The sequence below is a fragment of the Diospyros lotus genome, chromosome 9 (genome assembly GCF_014633365.1).
Source record: "Diospyros lotus cultivar Yz01 chromosome 9, ASM1463336v1, whole genome shotgun sequence".
In the NCBI taxonomy this organism is placed as follows: Eukaryota; Viridiplantae; Streptophyta; class Magnoliopsida; order Ericales; family Ebenaceae; genus Diospyros; species Diospyros lotus.
In genome coordinates, this window is record NC_068346.1 from 12043962 (window position 1) to 12066811 (window position 22850).

At 38.5% G+C, this 22850-nt stretch overlaps 1 protein-coding gene across 1 annotated transcript; it reads left to right on the forward strand.

Moving 5' to 3' along the window:
• Positions 1 to 371: 371 nt before the first annotated feature.
• Positions 372 to 3875, forward strand: LOC127809254 (uncharacterized). The gene is made up of 3 exons (XM_052348016.1): positions 372 to 673; positions 1123 to 2424; positions 3796 to 3875. Exons 2-3 carry the CDS (start codon positions 1128 to 1130, stop codon positions 3873 to 3875), a joined length of 1377 nt encoding a protein of 458 aa, XP_052203976.1. The 5' UTR covers positions 372 to 673; positions 1123 to 1127.
• Positions 3876 to 22850: the final 18975 nt, after the last annotated feature.

A 22850-nucleotide genomic window follows, 5' to 3' on the forward strand; every position in this document is an offset into this window, starting at 1 on the left:
CTTATATTTTATTCTCGTTGCATGGCTTGATGTGCACATGGGTACGGGCTGCATGTTGGGATTAACATGATTTGGTTATGCTTGGTCACGGGCATTTTAGCTTGATTATGATGCATCCAGCACGGGCATATGCATCGTGTGTGGCTTACTATATGGGCGGAGCATGGCCTGATGCTTGGATGTATGGGCGCCTGGTATCACGTTGATGCTCACTACGCCATTGCATTTTATGTGCATTGCATGGCTACTGATAGTATTTAGTTCTCGGACGGGAGTACCGTTCCGAGGGAGCCTATGGCTCGGTTGTCGGGAGTACCGACGTGGATACGGGTGACGGGAGTACCGCCCCGGGACAGTGCGCGCAGGTTTGTTGAGGATATTGTTGCCTTCCAGGGCAGCGGCAGGTTGGTATGGGACTTGGGTGCCAGGTGTCTTGTGTGGGCCCCAAGGACCGGTATGTGCTTTCACTATACTGCACTGTTGTGTTGTAGCGTCTCATGACTTGTGTGTACTTGTGGGGCTGTGTTTGGGATGGTCTCTTCTTTTATTTATAGCCTTTCATTTCTTATAAACTTGCTGAGTCTTGCGACTCACCTTGCTTTCCATCATTCCAGGTAAGGGTAAAGCAAAGGCCGAGGGCGAGGATCGTTCCATTTAGCAGCCGGCCGTGTTGGTAAGGTGTATAGTTAGCTGCCCCCGTCATCTCTGATGTTTTGCTAGAGTCGCTGTCTTTTATTTTTGACTGTGCCAGGTTGTCATTTGTACCTCCTATTGTTGGCACAGGGTCTGTATGTATTTTTATATACTTCATGACCGCTGTATCAGCGGGGTGCTTGTGGGCATGCATGTTTACCGTTTTGCTTCCGCTGTTAAATTTCTTATTTATGCATGCCAGGGCATTTCTGTCTTTTGTCTATTCCTCTTCCCTTCTGTGAGCGCACTCGTTCGGATAGACCGGGTGGTTAGGATATCCGGGCGGGGGTGCTTACAATGTTGGTATCAGAGCGTCATTAAGTCTATTTGGGGGACAAGTAACTGTACACCAAGGCTGTTAGGTAGAGTTAGAGTGTTAGGACGTGTCTGTTATTTCGAAATGCGTTCTAATTAAATTGGGTTGTCTAGGTATCATGGACGCACGACGTGGGCGAGGTCGTGGTAGACCGTCGGCACGAGGTAGAGGACACCTTGTCCCTACTCCGGAGGTTCAGGCTACAGGTGCGGGAGAGCAGAGACAGCCAGGGCCACCAGATATGCAGGAGACATTAGCGGGTATTTTACGAGCTGTAGATGTACTGGCAGCATCTCAGTTGCGACAGGAGCGCAGACATGATGATAGGACCGCTACGGCCCAGGCGTCGCATTCAGGTACGTCGGGAGCAGGGGACGGTTCAGGTGCTACAGTGCTTAGAGATTTTATGGCCCTGCGACCACCAGAGTTTAGTGGAGGCGCTGATGCGACGGTGGCTGAGGATTGGTTACTAGCGGTGGAGAAGCATTTGAGATCCATAGACTGTGCAGAGGCCCACAGAGTTCGACTGGGGACTTTCTTGTTACGAGGTGACGCCGAGCGGTGGTGGGAGACCACCAGACAGAGATATGGCGATGGAGGTCCGACATGGGCACAGTTCGTCGAGGCGTTCAATGAGACCTATGTACCAGCTTGGATCAGAGAGCAGAAGGTGTTTGAGTTCATTGAGTTACAACAGGGCAGTAAGACAGTTACGCAGTATGAGACTGAGTTCGTGGCATTATCTCGTTATGCTCCTGAGTTAGTGACCCCTGAGTCGCGTCGAGTTAGCAAGTTTCAGAGGGGGTTACGACCAGAGATCCGTCATGCCATGGCTGGTATTGAGGCCCCTGACTTCCCTACGGCTGTTCAGCGAGCCCACGCGGTGGAGAGGGATCGACTGGAGGCCCGAGCAGAGCAGTTAGTCTTGAAGGGTGCAGGGAGCAGCGGTAAGAAGAGGAAGTGGGATGCAGGCAGCCAGAGTTCGGGATTTCCACAGTGCCGGCAGTGCGGGCAGAGACACCAGGGGCAGTGTCGGGAGGTACGTCGAGATGTATGTTATCGCTGTGGTCAGCCGGGGCATTTGAAGAGAGACTGTCCACAGGCGCCTAGACCGACTACACCAGCCCCACCAGCTACACCGGCCACAGGGCAGGAGATTATTTGTTATCGCTGTGGACAGAGGGGCCACCGAGCGAACAGGTGCACCCAGCCAGCACAGAGTGGAGGGCCACGGACTGGAGGTGTGGGGCCTAGACCAGTTCAGAGACAGTCTGCACCTAGGACGCAGGGTGCAGGAGCACCATTACCTCTTCCAGCAGCACAGCGCCCAGGATCTACAGAGAGAGTTCAGATGCAGGGACAGGCATTTGCAGTGTCAGCGACCGAGGCAGCTGAGAGCAGTGATATAGTGCAAGGTATACTTACTCTCTATGGCCATGACGTACGTGCCCTATTTGATACAGGTTCCACCCACTCTTTCATAGCACCCCATTTGTTGCATAAGATCCCAGTCCCGTGTAACCCCTTACCATATGATTTATCTATTTCGACACCGGGAGGGACGGTGTTGTTGGGGAGTGAGATGGTCAGGGATTGCGAGATAGGGATTTACGACCAGGTATTTGTGGGGGATCTTGTTGTTTTGGCGATCCAGGATTTTGACTTACTGTTGGGTATGGATTGGCTCTCTCGGCACTATGCTCGGGTTGATTGTCGTCGGAAGGTAATTTCATTTGAGCATCCGGGGAGACCAGTTGTTACATACCGGGGTGTGAAACCAGTGGTGACTACGCCGATGATATCGGTTATGCACGCCGAGAGACTTATTCGACGTGGGTGTGAAGCCTACTTTGCGTTCGTGACCGTGATAGCGGGGGAGAAGAAGGAGTTGGCTGCCTATCCTGTGGTGCGAGACTTTCCAGATGTGTTCCCAGATGAGTTGCCGGGACTACCACCGCACCGAGAGATTGATTTTGCGGTCGATCTGATGCCAGGTACGCAGCCTATTTCCAAGACTCCTTACCGTATGGCTGCCAATGAACTGAAAGAACTCAAGGTGCAATTGCAAGATCTTTTGGAGAAAGGTTTTATTCGGCCGAGCACATCGCCATGGGGGGCCCCAGTATTATTTGGGATGAGTCTTGCGAGAGATCATTCCAGGAGTTGAAGCGGCGTTTGACTTCGGCGCCAGTACTGACGATACCCAGGTGTGGTGAGTTATTTACTGTTTACAGTGATGCCTCGTATGCAGGATTGGGATGTGTTTTGATGCAGGACGGCCGAGTGAATGCTTATGCATCCAGACAGTTGAAGAGGCATGAAGAGAATTATCCCACACATGATCTGGAGTTGGCGGCTGTCGTGTTTGCCTTGAAAATTTGGAGGCATTATCTTTATGGTGAGAGAGTCCAGATATATACAGATCACAAGAGTCTCAAGTATTTATTTTCTCAAAAGGAACTTAATATGAGACAACGACGTTGGTTGGAGCTGCTTAAGGACTATGATTGCGAGATCCTCTATCACCCAGGTAAAGCCAATGTGGTAGCAGATGCACTGAGTCGCCGTGGAGCATCAGTTGCAGCTATGATGGTGCAGGAGTGGTTCTTACTGGAGCAGATGAGCGATCTTACTATCTCTGTGGCACCAGACAATCCTACACTTTATTGCGCTGCCATGAGTATCCATTCGGATCTAGAGGGTCAGATTCGCGATCGACAGCGACAGGATGTGGAGCTTGGCGAGATTATGGCTGATATGGAGAGATTTGGGTCATTGGGGTACAGTCAGAGGGACGATGGTTTGCTATTGTTTCGTGGACGGATATGTGTGCCGAGGGACAGTGATATCAGGCAGAGGATCCTAGAGGAAGCTCATCGTTCTCCCTATACTATCCATCCTGGAGCGACGAAGATGTACCAAGGCTTACGACGTCAGTATTGGTGGAGCGGCATGAAGAGGAGCGTAGCAGAATTTGTATCGCGATGTTTAGTGTGCCAGCAGGTTAAGGCTGAGCACCAGAGGCCTGCAGGATTGTTACGACCTTTATCTGTGCCGGAGTGGAAGTGGGAACGCATAGCTATGGATTTTGTCTCAGGATTGCCACGATCCAGCCGGGGGTATGATTCGATATGGGTGATTATCGATCGGTTGACTAAATCAGCGCACTTCTTACCTGTCAAGAAGACCTATCCTATTCATCGACTGGCCAAGCTATACATTGATGAGGTGGTGAGACTGCATGGAGTCCCAGCTAGTATTGTGTCAGACAGGGATCCTCGGTTTACCTCACGATTTTGGGAGGCGTTGCAGAGTGCTATGGGGACCCAGCTGACTTTCAGTACAGCCTTCCATCCTCAGACTGACGGGCAGTCGGAGCGGACCATTCGGACTTTGGAGGATATGCTTCGCGCCTGTGTACTAGATTTTCATGGGAGCTGGGATGACCATTTGTCGTTGGTGGAGTTTGCTTACAATAATAGCTTCCAGGCCAGCATTGGGATGGCACCATTTGAGGCATTATATGGGCGGCCGTGTAGGTCACCGCTTTGCTGGACCGAGACTGGGGAGCGAGCGTTACTTGGACCGGAGTTGGTGGAGCAGACGACAGAAAAGATCCAGTTGATTCGGGCTAGGATGAAGGCAGCTCAGGATCGTCAGAAGAGTTATGCTGATAGACGACGCCGAGATTTGGAGTTTGATGTGGGTGATCATGTTTTCCTTCGAGTTATGCCGATGAGGGGTGTTCGACGCTTCGGAGTATCTGGCAAGTTGAGTCCTCGCTATGTGGGACCGTTCTAGATATTGGAGCGAGTCGGATCGTTGGCATACCGGTTAGCTTTACCCCCTCAGTTAGCCCATGTACATGATGTCTTTCATGTTTCTATGCTCCGCAAGTACGTGGCAGATCCCGGGCATGTCATTGATTATTATCCGCTCGTGGTGCAAGAGGACGCGTCGTACATCGAGTTGCCTACCAGTATCGTGGATCGAAAAGAAAAAGTGCTCCGTAGTCGCACGATTCCCTATGTGAAGGTCCAGTGGCAGCGGCATACCCCAGAGGAGGCTACGTGGGAGCTAGAGGAGGATATGATACGACTTCATCCTCAGTTGTTTGCCTAGCCAGGTACGAATTTCGGGGACGAAATTCTTTTAAGGGGGAGAGGATTTGTAACGCCCCGTAAATGCCAATTTAATTTAATTTTGGGGTAATTTAAATTAAAGGAAATATTAAAATAATTTGTTGTGATTTAATAAAATTTACTTATGTGATTTTAAGGAAATAAGAAATTAAAATAATTAATTAATTTGTTTTAGGAATTTCTGGAATTATAGGAAAATTAAAAGAAATTCAATAATGGGATTTTCAGAAATTTCGGGAGTTAATGTAATTAATTAAGTGGGCGTTAGTGCAATTAATGGAAGTTTAGGGGTGCTGGCGTGAATCGCGGAAGAGGCCAAAAGTCACATTAAATATAACTTAAAACATATATAGGTTAGATGCGAGCGTGGGCGCGGGCGGTTCGCGCGCGAGGCGGCCAGGCAGCGGATGAGGGATCGAATCGCGGGGGCTGCGCGCGAGGAGGGGAAATTTTGGCTGATTTAATTCAGCCATAGGCGTCAAAACGACGTCGTTTCGTCAATGGCGGTGGCTCCCAGTGGCTGGCCCGCGCGCTGCCACGTGGCCGCGCCTCAGCCGCTCGTTTTTGGCCGATTTAAGCCCGATTTCGGGCGTTCTTTTTGCATGCGAACAGTAAGGAATTACAGAAAAGAGCAGCAGCGTGCGCGAGAGAAATTTCTGAGATTTTGGGGCTTCAAAAATTGGATTAAACTCCGTTTAATCCATGATTTAATTATCCAGGTATGTAGAGCAGTTAGTAATTAATATTCTGTACGGTCAGAATTTCGTTTTGCGTCCAATTTTATTAATTTTGGCAAATAATTGGGATATTGCAGTTTGTATAATTTTTACTACTTTTGGACCCAACGAGCCTAAGGATATCTCTGATAAGGCAAGTTCTTCTTACCTATCTCGTCGTTTCTTTCGTTGGCGATTTATTGGGCCTCCCTTCGTTTGTTTCGGCCATTAATTAATTATGAAGTTTTTAAACGGTTAGTTTAAGATTTAATTTATTAAATGGATCTCGTGGGTTTTATTCGTTGGTTGCCTGCGGGGGTTTGTGCCACCCCCCCTGCCTGTTGGGAATGATGCCGTACTCACCCGGGGCTAGGTTCTTAGCGGTTCGGGTATTAATTGGATTTTTGGTCATTTTCTGGCTGGAGCGGTTGTGCAGTGGGGGCTAGGATCGATGGTTCGGTGACGGAGTGACTGTCGTACGGACTACCTTAGGCCGCCGGCGAGTCTCTCCTACCCACTGACCGTTGACCGGTGCCAGGCACTGCTAACTTGCTTAGCCGTTATGTGATTATAGCATGCCTGCTTATATTTTATTCTCGTTGCATGGCTTGATGTGCACATGGGTACGGGCTGCATGTTGGGATTAACATGATTTGGTTATGCTTGGTCACGGGCATTTTAGCTTGATTATGATGCATCCAGCACGGGCATATGCATCGTGTGTGGCTTACTATATGGGCGGAGCATGGCCTGATGCTTGGATGTATGGGCGCCTGGTATCACGTTGATGCTCACTACGCCATTGCATTTTATGTGCATTGCATGGCTACTGATAGTATTTAGTTCTCGGACGGGAGTACCGTTCCGAGGGAGCCTATGGCTCGGTTGTCGGGAGTACCGACGTGGATACGGGTGACGGGAGTACCGCCCCGGGACAGTGCGCGCAGGTTTGTTGAGGATATTGTTGCCTTCCAGGGCAGCGGCAGGTTGGTATGGGACTTGGGTGCCAGGTGTCTTGTGTGGGCCCCAAGGACCGGTATGTGCTTTCACTATACTGCACTGTTGTGTTGTAGCGTCTCATGACTTGTGTGTACTTGTGGGGCTGTGTTTGGGATGGTCTCTTCTTTTATTTATAGCCTTTCATTTCTTATAAACTTGCTGAGTCTTGCGACTCACCTTGCTTTCCATCATTCCAGGTAAGGGTAAAGCAAAGGCCGAGGGCGAGGATCGTTCCATTTAGCAGCCGGCCGTGTTGGTAAGGTGTATAGTTAGCTGCCCCCGTCATCTCTGATGTTTTGCTAGAGTCGCTGTCTTTTATTTTTGACTGTGCCAGGTTGTCATTTGTACCTCCTATTGTTGGCACAGGGTCTGTATGTATTTTTATATACTTCATGACCGCTGTATCAGCGGGGTGCTTGTGGGCATGCATGTTTACCGTTTTGCTTCCGCTGTTAAATTTCTTATTTATGCATGCCAGGGCATTTCTGTCTTTTGTCTATTCCTCTTCCCTTCTGTGAGCGCACTCGTTCGGATAGACCGGGTGGTTAGGATATCCGGGCGGGGGTGCTTACAGTTTTACTCAGTAAGATAGCATTGATTGTAAATAGACTTTTTTGCCAGTCTGAGAAATATTCTCTTAGAATCATTATGGCTTTGGTGGCTCATTATAACTTGGAATTACATTAGATGGATGTTAAAACTACCTTTTTTATGAGGATTTGGAGGAAGAAGTTTATAAGGATCAACCTGAGGGCTTTTTAGTTAAAGGAAATGAACACATAGTGTGTAAGTTAAAGAAGTCAATATACAGATTTAAGCTAGCCTCCCGTTAATGGTATTTGAAGTTTAATAATACCATTATTCTTTTGATTTTTTGGAAAATACTGTTAATCGGTATATATATATATATATGAATGTAAATGGGAGCAAGTTTATTTTTTTGATTCTATATATTGATGATATTCTGCTTGCTGCTAATGATATTGGTTTGTTACATGAAACCAAGAAATATCTCTCTGAGAATTTTGAAATGAAAGATATGGGAGAGACAACCTATGTGATAGGAATAGAAATATTCTAGAGAGATTCAAGATGGATAAGTGCTCAGGATTAGTTCTAATTTAGAAGGGGGACAAATTTAATCTCATGCAATGCTCAAAAAATGAATTAGAACAAGAGCAAATGAGAAATATTCCCTATGCATATGCAGTTGGGAGCTTAATATATGCTGAAACTTGTACCAAATCAGACATTAATTTTGCTATCAAAGTAATGCAGGTGTTGATAATTGGAAAATTGTAAAGAAAGTTCTCAGATCCTTGCAAGAAATAAAAGAACGCATGCTCACTTACAAAAGATCCGATCAACTTGAGGTGATTGGATATTCAGGTTCAAATTTTGCCAAATGTGTTGATACCCAAAAATCTATATTCGAATACCTATTCCTATTAAATGGAGGAGTGGTTTCATGAAAAAGTACAAAGCAATCTATCATCGCTACATCTACTATAGAAGCTGAATTTGTGGCATGCTTTTAGGCCACTATTCATGATTTATGGTTGCGAAATTTTATTTTAGGACTTCGAATTGTTGACAATATTGCCAAGCCACTAAAAATTTATTGCGATAGCTCCGCAATAATATTCTTCTCTAAAAATGAAAGTTATTCCAAGGGTGTTAAACATATGAAAATTAAATACTTGGCCGTTAAAGAATAAGTTCAGAAACAAAAATGTCAACCGAGTATATTGGCACCAATCTTATGGTCGTAGATCCTATGACAAAGGGATTGTCGCCCAAAATATTTAATGAACATGTTCAAATGATGGGTATTTTTGGGTGTCATTAGATGTAATTTGACTCTATTAAAGTTTACACATTTGACACTTTAAGCTCATTTACGTGTTTATGATATTTTATGTTTTCTATTTGTATACATAATTGTCTTAGAGTAATGTTGATAGAAATAGTTTTATAAGAAGACATTAAAGTTGAATTGTTATGATTATTTTCATTAAAGGTCATGTTAAGTTGAAAGTTAGAGTAATGTTCATGGAAGGGATTGTGTTGAAAAATTCGACACACAATTGTCATGACTCGCATTAATATTTTAATTTAATAATGACATAATGTTATAGCCAAAGTAAAGAGAATTTTAAGTATGATTTTTGTGCACATTACCTTCTTCTTATTAAATTATAAAGGTAATATCATATAGGCCAAGTAAGAGAACGTAAGAATTATCTTGTGACTCACATGATAACCAATGTAAATATTTCATCAAATAAATGATTAAGAATTATCTAGTATCTTACATGATAATTAAAATAAATATTTTATTAAATATAATAGAGTTTATCTGATTAGATAATCAAATCAAATATCAGATATGATGATATTAATCTGATGAGATAATTAAAGAATTTAATAAGATAATAGATTACTTAAAGTTTATGTGTATAACTTTTAATAGAAGACTACTTCTACTATTATAAATAGGGGTTTGGTTCTCTTCTTATCTAATATAGAATAATAAATTATAGTTATATTTTACATTCATCATTAAAGTTAGGATAAAAGGGGAGAAATCAGATTCCGAACCTTTTCGTCCTCAATTTACAATTCTCTTCACAACTTAAAGTCTTGATAGATTTAAATACGTGTTTATTTAATTACAGTGCATAAATTACACGAGATTTCTATGATATGATATAACGTGTAATTATTTGTTGTTATTTATACAAACAATATTATAATTTACATGACAATTGACCAGAGCCAAGCACTCGCCAATTGTTAGGCCATGCATAATAGTGTATATATATATATGTTTTACATATTTAACCACTAATTTGATAAACTATTTTATCAAATCAAATATCAATTTAATTTCACACATATACACTAAATTAAATAAATCAAAGTCCGCAATTTAATAATAAGCAATTGTCTCGACCACGATTTCTACACCCTTTAGATAATAAAAATTATTTTTCATAAAAATTATTTTTTCCAAACCACCTAAATATCATAATATGAATAATTACACTGATACTTTAAAACGTTGAATAATTGTCTATTAAACTCTTTCTTACCATTTTTTTTTTCAAAATTTAACTTCTCAAACGTTCTAGAAAATCTTGACAGTTATACAACACTCCAAATTTTCAAGAATTGATTCTCTAAAACCTCAAAAAGTTTTGAGTAACCCCACTAGCATCAGAATTTTTAATTTATTCATCAATTATCATTATGTTTATTTTAAAGAGTGAATGAGCGTATAGGTTAAAAACTAAGGCCACCTTTGATAGTCACTTTTTTCTTGGAAAAATATATTTTTTCCACCCTAATTTTTTATTTGTTTAGTGTTTGATAGCAAAATTTTTCCAAAGAACTCATTTTCCCATTTCTTGTCACGTGATAGCCTTTTTCTTCAAATCATGGAAAACAAATTCCATGAGGGGAGGAGTTTTGATTTTCCAGACAATTGGAGCAGCAACTCACTGTGCTCCCATCTTCATCCTCTCCAACTTCCCTAGAAGCTGCAGCGAGAGAGGAAGGGCGAGTGAGCGAGAGAGAGGGCAATCAATCCAGTGGGTCAACCGCGGTGAGCGGCGACGGATGGGTGAACGGGGAGGCAATGAGAGAGATGGCGTATATATATATATATATGTATGTATGTATGTGTGTGTATATATATATGTGTGTGTATTTATATGCGAACGAGAGGAAGGGCAAGCGAGCGAGTGAACGGGTTAGTGGCGGCGAGTGACGATGGGTGGGTGAGCGGGAGGTAGCGGCGGGTCTGTGTGTATATATATATGTGTGTATATATAAAATTTTATATATATAAGTTTGGAAAACAAAAAAAAATTAATTTTGTGGTTTGATTTATCTGATAATATCAGATAAATCATTTTATGTATAATAACCTATTTTAGTTAACCTAAAATAGGTTATTATTTTAATTTTTTAATATTTTTCAATACAATTTCACCATTGAATTCTATGAAAAATGTGTCATTTTTCATAGAAAATAATTCTTATCAAACACGAAATGTCGAAAATAATCAAATTCTATGAAAAATATTACCAATCAAACACCAAAAGATAAAAATTAATATCATTTTCCAAGTAGAATATTATATGAATCAAACAGTTTAAACTTTCAATTTCTAGAAATTCATTTTCTCAAGAATTCAATTTCCTGAAATTCATTTTTTTTTCATCCAAATTCCACCCTTACAATCAATGCACCCTAAAGAATGTTTCACAACTTAGGTAGAAAACCATATTTGTGGAGAAAGACTTCAGTTAAAAAGGAGTAGATTTTAAAGTCCAGTCACGATGATATTATCTCTTAGAGCTATTTTTTATGTCAAAAATATATTCTTTTATAGCGATTCAGTGGAAGATATTTATATAAAACAATTAGAAGACCTCACGTAAAAGATAAGGAAACATATTTGCTAATTAAAGAAAAGTTTTTATAATTTAAAACAATTGCCTCAACAATAGTAAAAGTTTGAGTTTTTTTACGAGAGAGTTGGGTATCAAAAGATTAATTTAGATCATTGTGTTTTTACGAAACATTTCTTAAGTGCTGATATTCTCATTTTTCTCGTAGATGTTTATTATTAGAAAAGATAAATAAAAAAAATTGATAGTTTAAAGAAAGGGATGGCAAAAATCTTTTCCTATGAAGAATTTTGGGTCAAACAAAAATATGAGAATCACTCGTGATAAAAAAGTAAAAAAAAAAAATTGTGATTGAGCTCCAAACAATATCAGGAGCCTCAAAGGAAGATATGAAGAAAGTTTCTTACTCCCCAACAGTTATGTTTTGCTATGTTTTGCACCAGATTTGACATACCTCGTGTAATTGATTGATTGGTTACAAGATTTTCAGAGATCTCAAAGAACATTGGAATATAGTGAATTAAATCTTCAGAGATCTCAAAGGTACAACTACAGTTTGTCTTTGCTTTTGTATTGATAAGGATGAATTGGAAGGTTTTGCATATACAAATATCGAGGGCCGACTTTGAGGGTAAGCAACCAAGGCGATTATCTAAGGCCCCCCCACCTAGGGCTAGTCCTAGGTCTAAGCAGCTTGGGTCCATTTTATATCTAGTTAATTTTAAGTTAAAAATTTAAAATAAGAAAAAGAAATGAGATGTCTTGTAATTAATGGATAGCTGAATGAATTTGATCTAACAAGACAACTCCTGTCATTTATATATTTAATATTATATAATAAAATATTTAATAAGTAAAAAAAGCACTTGAAAAGGTCCTCATATAAAATTTTAGAAGCTCCATTTATATATATATATATAATATTATATAATTAAATATATAATATATTCAAATTTTAAAGATTCTATATAAAAATTCACTTAGTAGTCCTAAAATCTCAATAGTACTTACAAATATCCTCAAAAAAGTTGACCCTTAAAAGTTCCCATCAAGATATTTAATAACCTTTGCATGAGAAGCAGTGTCTTGACAATTAAATTGCAATTTAAGTTGAAGCATTGGAAGGTCAGCATGGATGGAGTAGTCAGATAAGTAATATAAGTAATATGTTAATATTAATTTGATGAATTGTAATTAAATATTTAATTTTTAATTTATCTCTTCTAATATAATCAAGAATACGAAAATCAAAAACTATACATGACGATAATCTCAAGTTAAAACATTAGAAGTTTCAATTCTTTTGCTTTGATTTTGTGTTTTGCTTGTTTAGAAGTTAATTTTAGTAATTTTGTGGTTACAATCAAATGATTAATTAATTTTAATAAAATTATTATGTTATCTACTATGAATAAAATCAGAGAAAAAAAATATGGATTTCACCATCCATTCGAGGGGTACAGAAGAACAGTTATCTTAATTTTAGTCCATTGAATTGAGATTTTGAAAAGCTATTCCAATTATTCCAAATGGGCCCTGTACTGTAAAAATTCATATAGCTTCGGATTTAAATTTTTTGTGATATTATCTGTATTTTAGTCATGAGATTATTTTAATTTATCTTGGATTTTTTTTATGTTTAAGGTGAAATTATAAAAAGTTGTTATTTAATAATATATCATGTGCAGTGAGCATCGTGATTTGTGAACTGTGACTGTATCTTGATGCAGTCAGCTTGACCTTAACAATATCTCTAGAGAGAGAGGAAGCTATAAATAGACAGGTAGCTAGCTACTTGATCTTGATTGATGTGTACCATTATGTTGTTATTGAGATTTGCAAAGTAAGAAACAGATTAAAAAAAGAAAGTGGGCAAAAAGCATAAAAAAAAACTCATCAATTTCGGCAGGTTTCTATTCGGCCCCTCAATTTCAAATCAACCCCCCGGCCCCCCCAAGTTTCAATAGTAATTATACTCTTTATTTTTTTTTATAATAATCACACCTCTTAATTTAATCTATAATAATTACGTTTTTAATTTTTTTTATAATAATCACGCACCTCTTAATTCAATCTATATAATTTATAAAATTACACATGATTGAACATAATTTATATAATCACGCACGATTGAAAAATATGTAATGAATAAAAATTTCATCAACATCGATTCATTATAGTTTTTTTTTTCTTTCCTCACACTAATAACCTCATGCTTTTTTTGTCGTCGTTGATGACCTCTCACATTCCTTGCCATCATCATATGATCTCTGGCCTTTCTACCACCGACCAATCTCTAGCTTTTCTGTCGCCGACCTAACTCTCGTCTTCCTTCACAACTGACTAACCTTTTGTATTCTTCATCGTCCATTGACCTTTCACTTTCTTTTTATTGACCAACATTGGTATCTCTTTCTTTGTTGCTAATCGACCCTAGTCTTGTATTTCTCGTTGCTAACAAACCCTGTTTAAGGTTGAATCGATTCATGTTGTACAGAAATGGCGACACCAAACACAAAAACGTCGATTTGTGTTTGTGAATCAATGACAGCTTAGTGGCTTAGTCTAGTTTGTGTTTGTGAATCGACGGTGACATTAAGCAAATAAAGTTTTGAATTGATGGCACCAAGTATCGCTAGGGTTTTCGCCCTCCTCCTTATCTTCATCTTTCTTCTTTGTAAGGTTAAGGTCGTCGATTCCAACCTCTGCCACGTTCTTTACGACAGGCCCGACCTTTTTTCTTACAGAATTAAAACCTGACTCCGTCATGCAATAATCTTTCTGTCATGTCACACGCAACGCTTTCGTATTGGCCTGATTAATGAGTAAGTCCACCTCAAACCGTGTATAACTCACATGTAACATATTGCTAAATTAAATGTGTGATTATTTTAAAATTTAAAATTTAAGAGTATAATGGGTCGATTTTAAAGTTGGAAGAAGTAAATGACTAAAAGAATAGGGTTTGGGGGATACTTTTATGTCTTTTGGCAATGAAAGTGTGTGAACTTAGGAGCAGGGGGTATATTGGCCGCCGGCATGTGATCTTGATCCCGGGGCTGTATACTTTTCAAACAAATGCTACTGTCACTCACTGCTACCACTGCCCGATACTAACTATTTTTTTCTGTTAGCAGTAATTCAGAATTATATTAGTTTAGTTTGATTAGATTTATGTATGGGTTTGATTATGTTTAGTCAAGTTTATCTCTTAGGATATTCTTAGTGGGTTTTATTTTCCAATTTTATAAAATCCCGAAATATTGTCATATATACATTCTTCAATTTATTGAGTCAGTCCGAAAAATGCTATTAGTATTTTTTGAGTATATCTTGAACTACAGAAAAATGCTATTAGGTAAAATAACCAAATTAACTTCACTCAATTTATAAAATTACAAACGCTCTTTTGTTTTTCCTCTATCTCCTTTCACCCAGCAACCATGGCTGTCACCTCTCTCTCCCCCCTCATCCACCGATCATGGCCGGCCTCTTCTCTTTGTCCTTTTCATGACTGCCTCCAACAATCACGTCGTTGTCTCACTGCCTAGTGCGAGAGGCGAGGCGATAGGATGTTAGATCGCGACCTTGGTATATATGCCATTAATTCAACTTTGAACTGTGAAGGGCTCCCTCGTCCCTGTTCCCTAGTGTTTAGTAAAGACGGCTCTTTAATTTGTTTTTAATATTCTGAAAACGTAGATAGAGATGGAACCAAATCTAAGCAAATCCCGAGCTTCTTTCTTTTTGACCATAAGAATTCATCATTTCTTTAAACTTAAATTATTTTATATATTAATATATGAAATAGAAACATATGCGTGCAGCTTAATTCAGTTCAATGATTGCCTTACCACTTCAATCTTCAACGTACCGTGTTCAATTGAATGCTTGCTAGCTGGCCATATGCTTGCTACTACTCACCCAAAGAATTAATGACTGAATCCTAATTAATTAGGGAAATCCTTTTGGCAGCCTAATAAATTACTCCTTACAGTCTATTATTTTATCAAATTTTACATTATTTTTAAAATATCTATTTTACTCCTAGGCTCACAGTCCACTCTCCCTTTCTCTCCAGCACACACTTTTTCTCTCTCTATGAGATGACCGCGAGGTGGGTCGACAATGACAATTGACTCACACTTTTTTTCTCTTTCGAATATACATACACACAAACACACACAGATATATATATACACACAAACACACCTATATATATATTTACACACACAACACATGGATGCAGCTATAGACGTTCTATATATATATATATATACACTCACACACAAATATATATATATATTTACACACACATGCACTGTATGGCCACGGCCATGAAAACCTCCGCACCTCGCTGTGTGGGGGGTTTCAGCAATCTTTGCACCACGAGGTAAGGGGATTTCCCAAACCTCCGCACCGCGAGATGCGAAGGATTCTCAAACCCCTGCACTTTCTCTCGTTTATGCTTCATAAAAACAACTAGCAAGTTGATGAATCATTACTCATCACAGTGCAGGAATTTCTCAAACCTCCGCACCGCGATTCTCAAACCTCCGCAAGTTTCAGAAACCCGAATCAGTATTTATTAATGTATTTATTTTTTATTTTTTTTATTTTGGGCCTTTTAAATTTTTTTTACTCTTTTTTAAAAATATCATTGATTTCATATTATTCTCGCATATATATTTAAAATGTGAAGTGTTAAAATATAATTAATATGAAAAATAATAAATATAATTAAATTTATGAGTCTTCTCATTTGTCTTATATATTTTAGACATAGTTGGTACATAGAAAAATTTAACTATCTTTTTTCTCCATCAATTTATACTGAGTAATTAAAAATCCAAAAATAAGTAACAGTCAATAATAAAAAAAATCAAAATTAACACTAAAGCAGTAAAGTATAATTTAATGAACAGAAATTTTTTTTTTTAAAAAAAAGAAACATTACCTTTGAATTGCAAAAAAAAATGAATTCACGGTGCGAAAGTTTGAAAATCCTCTGCATCTCATGGTGCGAAGGTTTTCATGACCGCGGCCATGTAGTGCGTGTGTGTATATATACACACACGCACTACATGGCCGCGGTCATGTTTTGTGTGTGTGTAAATATATATGTGTATAGGTGTGCTTGTGTGTGTATATATAACGCTTATGGCCGCGGCCATGTTTTGTGTGTGTGTAAATATATATGTGTGTATAGGTGTGCTTGTGTGTATATATATATATATATATTTGTGTGTGTTCATGTATATGTGTGTCTATGTATTTGGGGGAGAAAGAAAGTGTGGGTCGGCTCCCATTGCCAACCCATTTTGCAGCCATCTCATAGAGAGAGAAAGAGTGTATGAGAGAGAAAAAAAGAGAGTGGACTGTGAGCTGAGGGGTAAAATAGATATTTTAAAAGTAGTGTAAGATTCGATGGGACAGTGGACTGTGACAAGTAATTTACTAGATTTTCGATAGAATTTTCCAATTAATTAATTAACTACCTACAAATAATTAATCCAGCTTGAAATCATCTGTTGTAACGCATTTGCATGCATGTCACTAGTTTGTAGGGCTCTTTTCCTTCGAAGAAGGGCACCCTATTTTCAAAATTGTTCACTAAGGTATGAAACAACGTTGTCATTAATTTGATATATCTAATTGATGTGACTTATGGATACTTACTAGCTTCTCTGTGCAGACCAGTAACCATCCATTATAAGCATACCCCTCCATGGATTTGTCATTTCCGAATACATATTCAAAGTACGTACATTAGATTACTAAAGGTTGGGCACACTCATCAATTTATTCTCAACACAAATTAAATAAGAAATATTTTTAAGAAAATGATGCAAGAAACAAATAGTGTTTATTTGATAAATTAAATAGAGAATTGAGGTAATGACCATATTTAAGCAATTTATATGATGAATTCTTCCACCACACTTGTAAGCACTCCTAGCCGGATATCCCAACCATCTAGACTACTTAAACGAGAGCGCTTACGAAAAAAGAAAAAATGAAACACAAAACAGGAACTATCCTAACATGCATACACAAAAATTAAAACAATGGAAGTTAAGTTATACACATATATGTACTACGGGTACTTCGTTAGTATAACGGTCACATGATAAATAAATACATACAGACACCTATGCCAACATACATGAGACACGATGAATGACCTGGCACAGTAAAAAATAAGAGAGTCAATCTCTCCATATGTAAGGGATGAAAGTTATATGTAAGAATCTTAATTCTGGACTATTTAAGATTACTCTATACTCCTATATAAATAAGCAAATAATCATTTTTAAAAAAAATACGTTTCTAATATTGATGTGAATTCTATTTTACAGTTTTTAGCATCTTTAGTGTTTGACTTAAGTATCGAAGTGTTTGCATGGGGACCATCTTTTATCCTTTAACTGTTTTCTTCTTTGCAGACTCAGATGGCCAAACGACAACATTCACAGTCAAATAAATTTATTATTATATTTTGGTAACAACAATTAGAATTATCTATGGGAAACTTACAAAAAGCCAACAAATTAGTCTATAAAGGCCCGAACGAGAAGCACCACTAATCAACAGAGTCAGGAAGGAGCGAAGGCCCAATCCCTAACGCTTCCACTAAAGAAATGAAACAGTCCCTCACACCCCACATATAGGATAGCCCACCTTATACTACTAAAGATTTTCAGCCTTAAGCCCAACTTAAGCCTCACCTTCAAAAACATATAGGAATCCACTTCTAAGGCTAGTTGGGAGCTCACTTTCAAGACCAACTAGGGATCCATCCCCAAGGCTAAGTGAAAGTTCACTATGAAGATTAGTTGGGAATTCACCCCCACGATTAGGTCTGCAATTTCCATGGGACTAGTTGAGCATGAGATGGGGAAAAGTGTGGGTTCCTTCTTTGTATATAGTGAGGGACAACACCTAGGAAGCTTAGAGTTCCACCAGAGATTTTAAGGTAAATGCCTCTAAGGGAATCCACAATTGGAGGAAAATGCATGAAATAATTAGTGGAGAAGAATGATTTTTTTTCCTAGGGATTCTAGAAGAAAGAGTGGGGAGTAATTAATATGTCATGGAAAAATGCACATCGAAGAAATTAATTAATAAATAATAATAAATAGGTTCAACCAGGTTAACTGGGTCAAGCCAGTGACAGAGGGCTATGAAGGCAAGTCTTCTGCAGCAGAAGGCCACCACGGGCCGACAAAGAATGTTGTAGGGGTTTCCATGGAAGGCACCTCGATGAGCCAAACTTGAAGACAGTAGAGGGCCTTCGCAAATAGCACCTTTGCAGGCTATCATGGCAGCAGCGAGAAGGCCTCCGTGAGAGATAACCCTGTTGTAACGACCCGTTAGTGGGTCTAGAGTTTTATTGAAATTATGATTTTCTATGTGTAATAAATTAACCTCTAGAATTAGATGTTATAAAAATTGTGAGGTGCCTAATTTAAGGGATTGGGCTTTTAAAGAAAACTTGGGTTGGAACCATTTGTTTTGGGTTGTGTTTTATTTAAGAATGAGGTTGTGAAGCCCTTGGGCCTAAGAATATATATATTGGGGCCTTTGTGTTAGGCTAATGAAATGGGCATTGGGCCCATGAGCATAAAGATTTGTGTATTTTAATTAATCAAAATGAATGAATTATGAAAAGTCTAATAAGGGCTTAATGTTTTGTTGAGGCCCTTTTGGTGGGCTAATGGAAATGGGCCATTATAATTAATTGAGCCAATGAGTTGGGCTTGGGCCCATATAAGTGTATGAGTGGATTTTTGAATTGGCTTAGGCCCATGTGTAAAATATGAGAGATAGAATTTAATAAATGAAATTATATATATTTGTATTTTGTGGATTAAAAGAAAAAAAAGAAAAGAGTTGTAAAATGCAAAGTAACCAAATGGTCCTTACTTTATTGAAAAAGGTGAGGGCAATTGGGGAATTTCATAATGAGGTTGAATAAAGAAAATGAAAAAGAGGCTAAAGACCAAAATGGGTTTAATGAGTTGTGGAGTGTGTGTAAAATAGATGGGCAAAGTTGTAATTTGGTCAAGGGGAGTGGTTGGAAAACTGATGGGCGGCCATCCCTCCCCCATGCTCCTTTCTTTTCTTTGTTTCTTTTTCTCTTTCCCTTCCCTTTCTTTCGATCAGTCTTCTTCTCCTTCTTTTTCTTTTTCTTCTTCTTATTCTTCTCCATTTTGATGTCCATGGAAGCTTGAAGTGAAGTTGCAACTGGGTGCATTCTTCTCCTTGGATTTTTCTTCTTCAAAGGCAAGTTCTTCTTGCATTTCTTTTTGGTTATGCAAGTTCTCTTACCTCTTTGTTTCGTTTTGGAGGCAAGCTCTCATTTTAAATGCAAGTTATCATTCCTCCTATGTTGTTTCATTGCAAGTTCACGTTGATTCTCTTTGATAATGCAAACTTTGGTTCTTTTTCTCTTGGGTCAAGTTGGTTTCCTTCTTGGTTCCCTTGTCTTCGAATCTTCTATTTTATTAGAAGATCAAATCATGAGTTTATATTTATCAGTGGATTATTTTCTCATTTCTTTAACTCTTGTGTTTTATCATTGATAGGTCTTTTTGAGAGTTTTCGTTAGGGTCTAGTTCACCCTAAATTCTTAAATGAATGACACTTGATTGATTAGGAATGTTAGAGAAGCAAGGTTTGGTGTATCTTACTTGGGATGTTGAGTTTTGTAGGTTATCGTTGTTATTTTTAAGTTTCAAGCCTCTGTTGGTCGACCAAGTATTTCTATCGATTGACCAAGTATGTGTTTTGTTCTTCAGTTGGTCGACCAAGTATTTCTATCGGTCGACCAAGTAAGTGTTTTGTTCTCTGATTGGTCGACCAAATGTTTTAGTCGGTCGACCAAGTATATGTTTTGTTTTCTGTTAGTCGACCAAGTGATTTCAGTCGGTCGATCAAGTGATAATATAAGCCTCTGTTAGTTAACCAAGTGTTTCAGTCGGTCGACCAAGTGATTTCAGTCGGTCGACCAAGTGATAATTTAAGCTTTTGTTAGTCAACCAAGTGTTTTTACTCGGTCGACCAAGTCCCTATTTAGTCGACTAAGCCTTTTTCATCGGTTGATTAAGTCCTCATTCGGTTGACTAACTCTTTTATTCGGTCAACCAACAGAATGCAATGATTCTTTCTTTTTGGTCCGATTCTTTTCTAATGCTTGAAATTCTTCCCCAAATCTCTTGTGATGTTTTAGTTGGCTTCGAAATCATATCGTGGATATGTAAGTGTCCCAAAAATGGGGAAGTTAATTAATAGTGGGAATTAAAGATGAAAATCATGAGTTTTTAAATGGTGAATTCATGTAACCAACTTGTTTGACCTTGAGAAATAGTATGAAAATGAATCCCAATGAATAATGCCAAATCATATGATGAAAATATCATTGGCTCATGTGAGGATATAATCTTGAAATGGCTAAGTGTGCATGATGATCATGATGGGAACATTGCTAATAATGAAGCATGTTTAATATGTTTACTTGAAATCTACATGAGCATTGCATGGTATTATTATTTGCGCACTTATTATTTTGCGCGGTGGTTATGTACCGTGGGGTGAGAAAAGGATATCCTAAAGAGCGCCTGACGTGGGTAAGGTAGCCATAAACCCGGTAGGCGATGCTCTAGCCAAGTGAATGGCTAAATGATTTTTCTATGTATATGTATACATCCATGTGAATGAGAGGCCTTGAGGGCCGATATGCTGCATGGAAAACTATATATTCATGAGAAATGAAATGATGCATGAAATGCATAGTGACCATGGCATGGAAATGATCATAATGATTGAGAAATGAAATGATGCATGAAATGCATAATAGCAATGGCATGGAAATGATCATAATGATTGATAAATGAAATGATGCATGAAATGCACAATGACCATGGCATGGAAATGATCATAATGATTGAGAAATGAAATGATGCATGAAATGCATAATGGCAATGGCATGAGAATGATAATAATGATGGGATCTAATGGGAAATGTTACTCGTACTTAGGAAGTCGGGTTTATTCCGTTTTGGTTTATCCATGTCTTGACTCTATTGTCCTTATTGTTGTAATATATATATACTTGCTGAGTCTTGTGGCTCACCTTGCTTATTCCTGTCATTCCAGGTAAGGGATAAGCTATTGCTGAGGGCAAGTCCTATGAGGCTAGAGCCCGGGTTTAGTTGTGTACAAGGATGTCCCAGTCTCAAGATCTATGGGTGTAATGTTAAGGGCATGAAATAGAGGGTTCAAATTGTTGTTAGAACCTTAGTGCCCTTTTATTTGAAAAATGTATGGGCGGTAAGCCCAAAATAATAATGTTAAGGGTGTGTAATATTTATTTTGAGCTTCTATTGGTAGTGAGCATTATGGAGATGTTTATTTTGGCTCCTGATGATCAGTGAGCAAGTAAAAAAAAAAAATGGGTGATAAATTCAGGTTATTATTTCTGTATCCATTTTGTGACAACCTCTTTTCGGATTTCCTTTGCTAGCGGGATTATCAGGGAGAGGGCCACTACACCTGTGAGCCTGTTAAGACAGATGCGAGAGGCCTCCACAAAAGGTAGCTCTTGTAGGCCTGTCGAAGAGAGGGGCAATCCCTTATACCTCACGAGGTTCGCCACAAGCCGACCACAACCTAGGGCTGTTGTGGACTAGCCGTAACCCAAGAACTAGTCCCAAAGAGGGGCAATCTTGCTTCCTTCTCCCAGCAGCTTCATCGCCAAAACATTTCTCCAAATATAGAGAGATTCCACACATTGCATAAACTAGGATAACTTCGATATTTGAAAATATCTCCGATAAGATAAATGACATTTGTAAGAGATGAACATCATTTGTAAGAATCATAATTTTTGATTATTTAAGATTACTCTATGTCTTTTTATAAATAAGCATATATTCATTCTAAAAAAGATATATCTATGATATTGATATAAATTATTCTCTACAGTTTTTAACATTCTTGGTGTCTGACAGATTCTGATGGTCATATAATAACGTTTTCAATCAAATAAAATCAAATAAATTTATTATTATATGTTGATAATAATATTTAAATTCAATCTAAAGAAATGAGTGGATAGCGGTTATAGACTACTAAAAAAAAAATAATAATATTTCAAGTCTTATGTAACTCAACAAAACTCCATCCACTCTGCTTTAACGCAAAAACTTGTAAACTTCAAATGCAATGTCTAATCTAACTTGACAAACAAAACTCTGCTTGGTTGTAAATAATATTATAAAAATAGAAAAACAAATAAACATCTGCTGCGCTTGCAGATTGAATTGCTCAAAAAAGGGGGAAATGAAAGGAAGAACAAAATAATATAAACCAATTTGTTTTCATTGGGCTATCAGATCTAAAGGTTTAACTGGAGCATATATCTACAATTTTTTTTATAATTTTTTAGCATGATTGGCCAAACAAAAAAATATAATTAAATCCAACTACAATTCATTCATTTTCTCTAATTCCAAATCGATCCAAATGGTGAGTCCTCAGCACCCCCAATAAGCTTATAAAAAA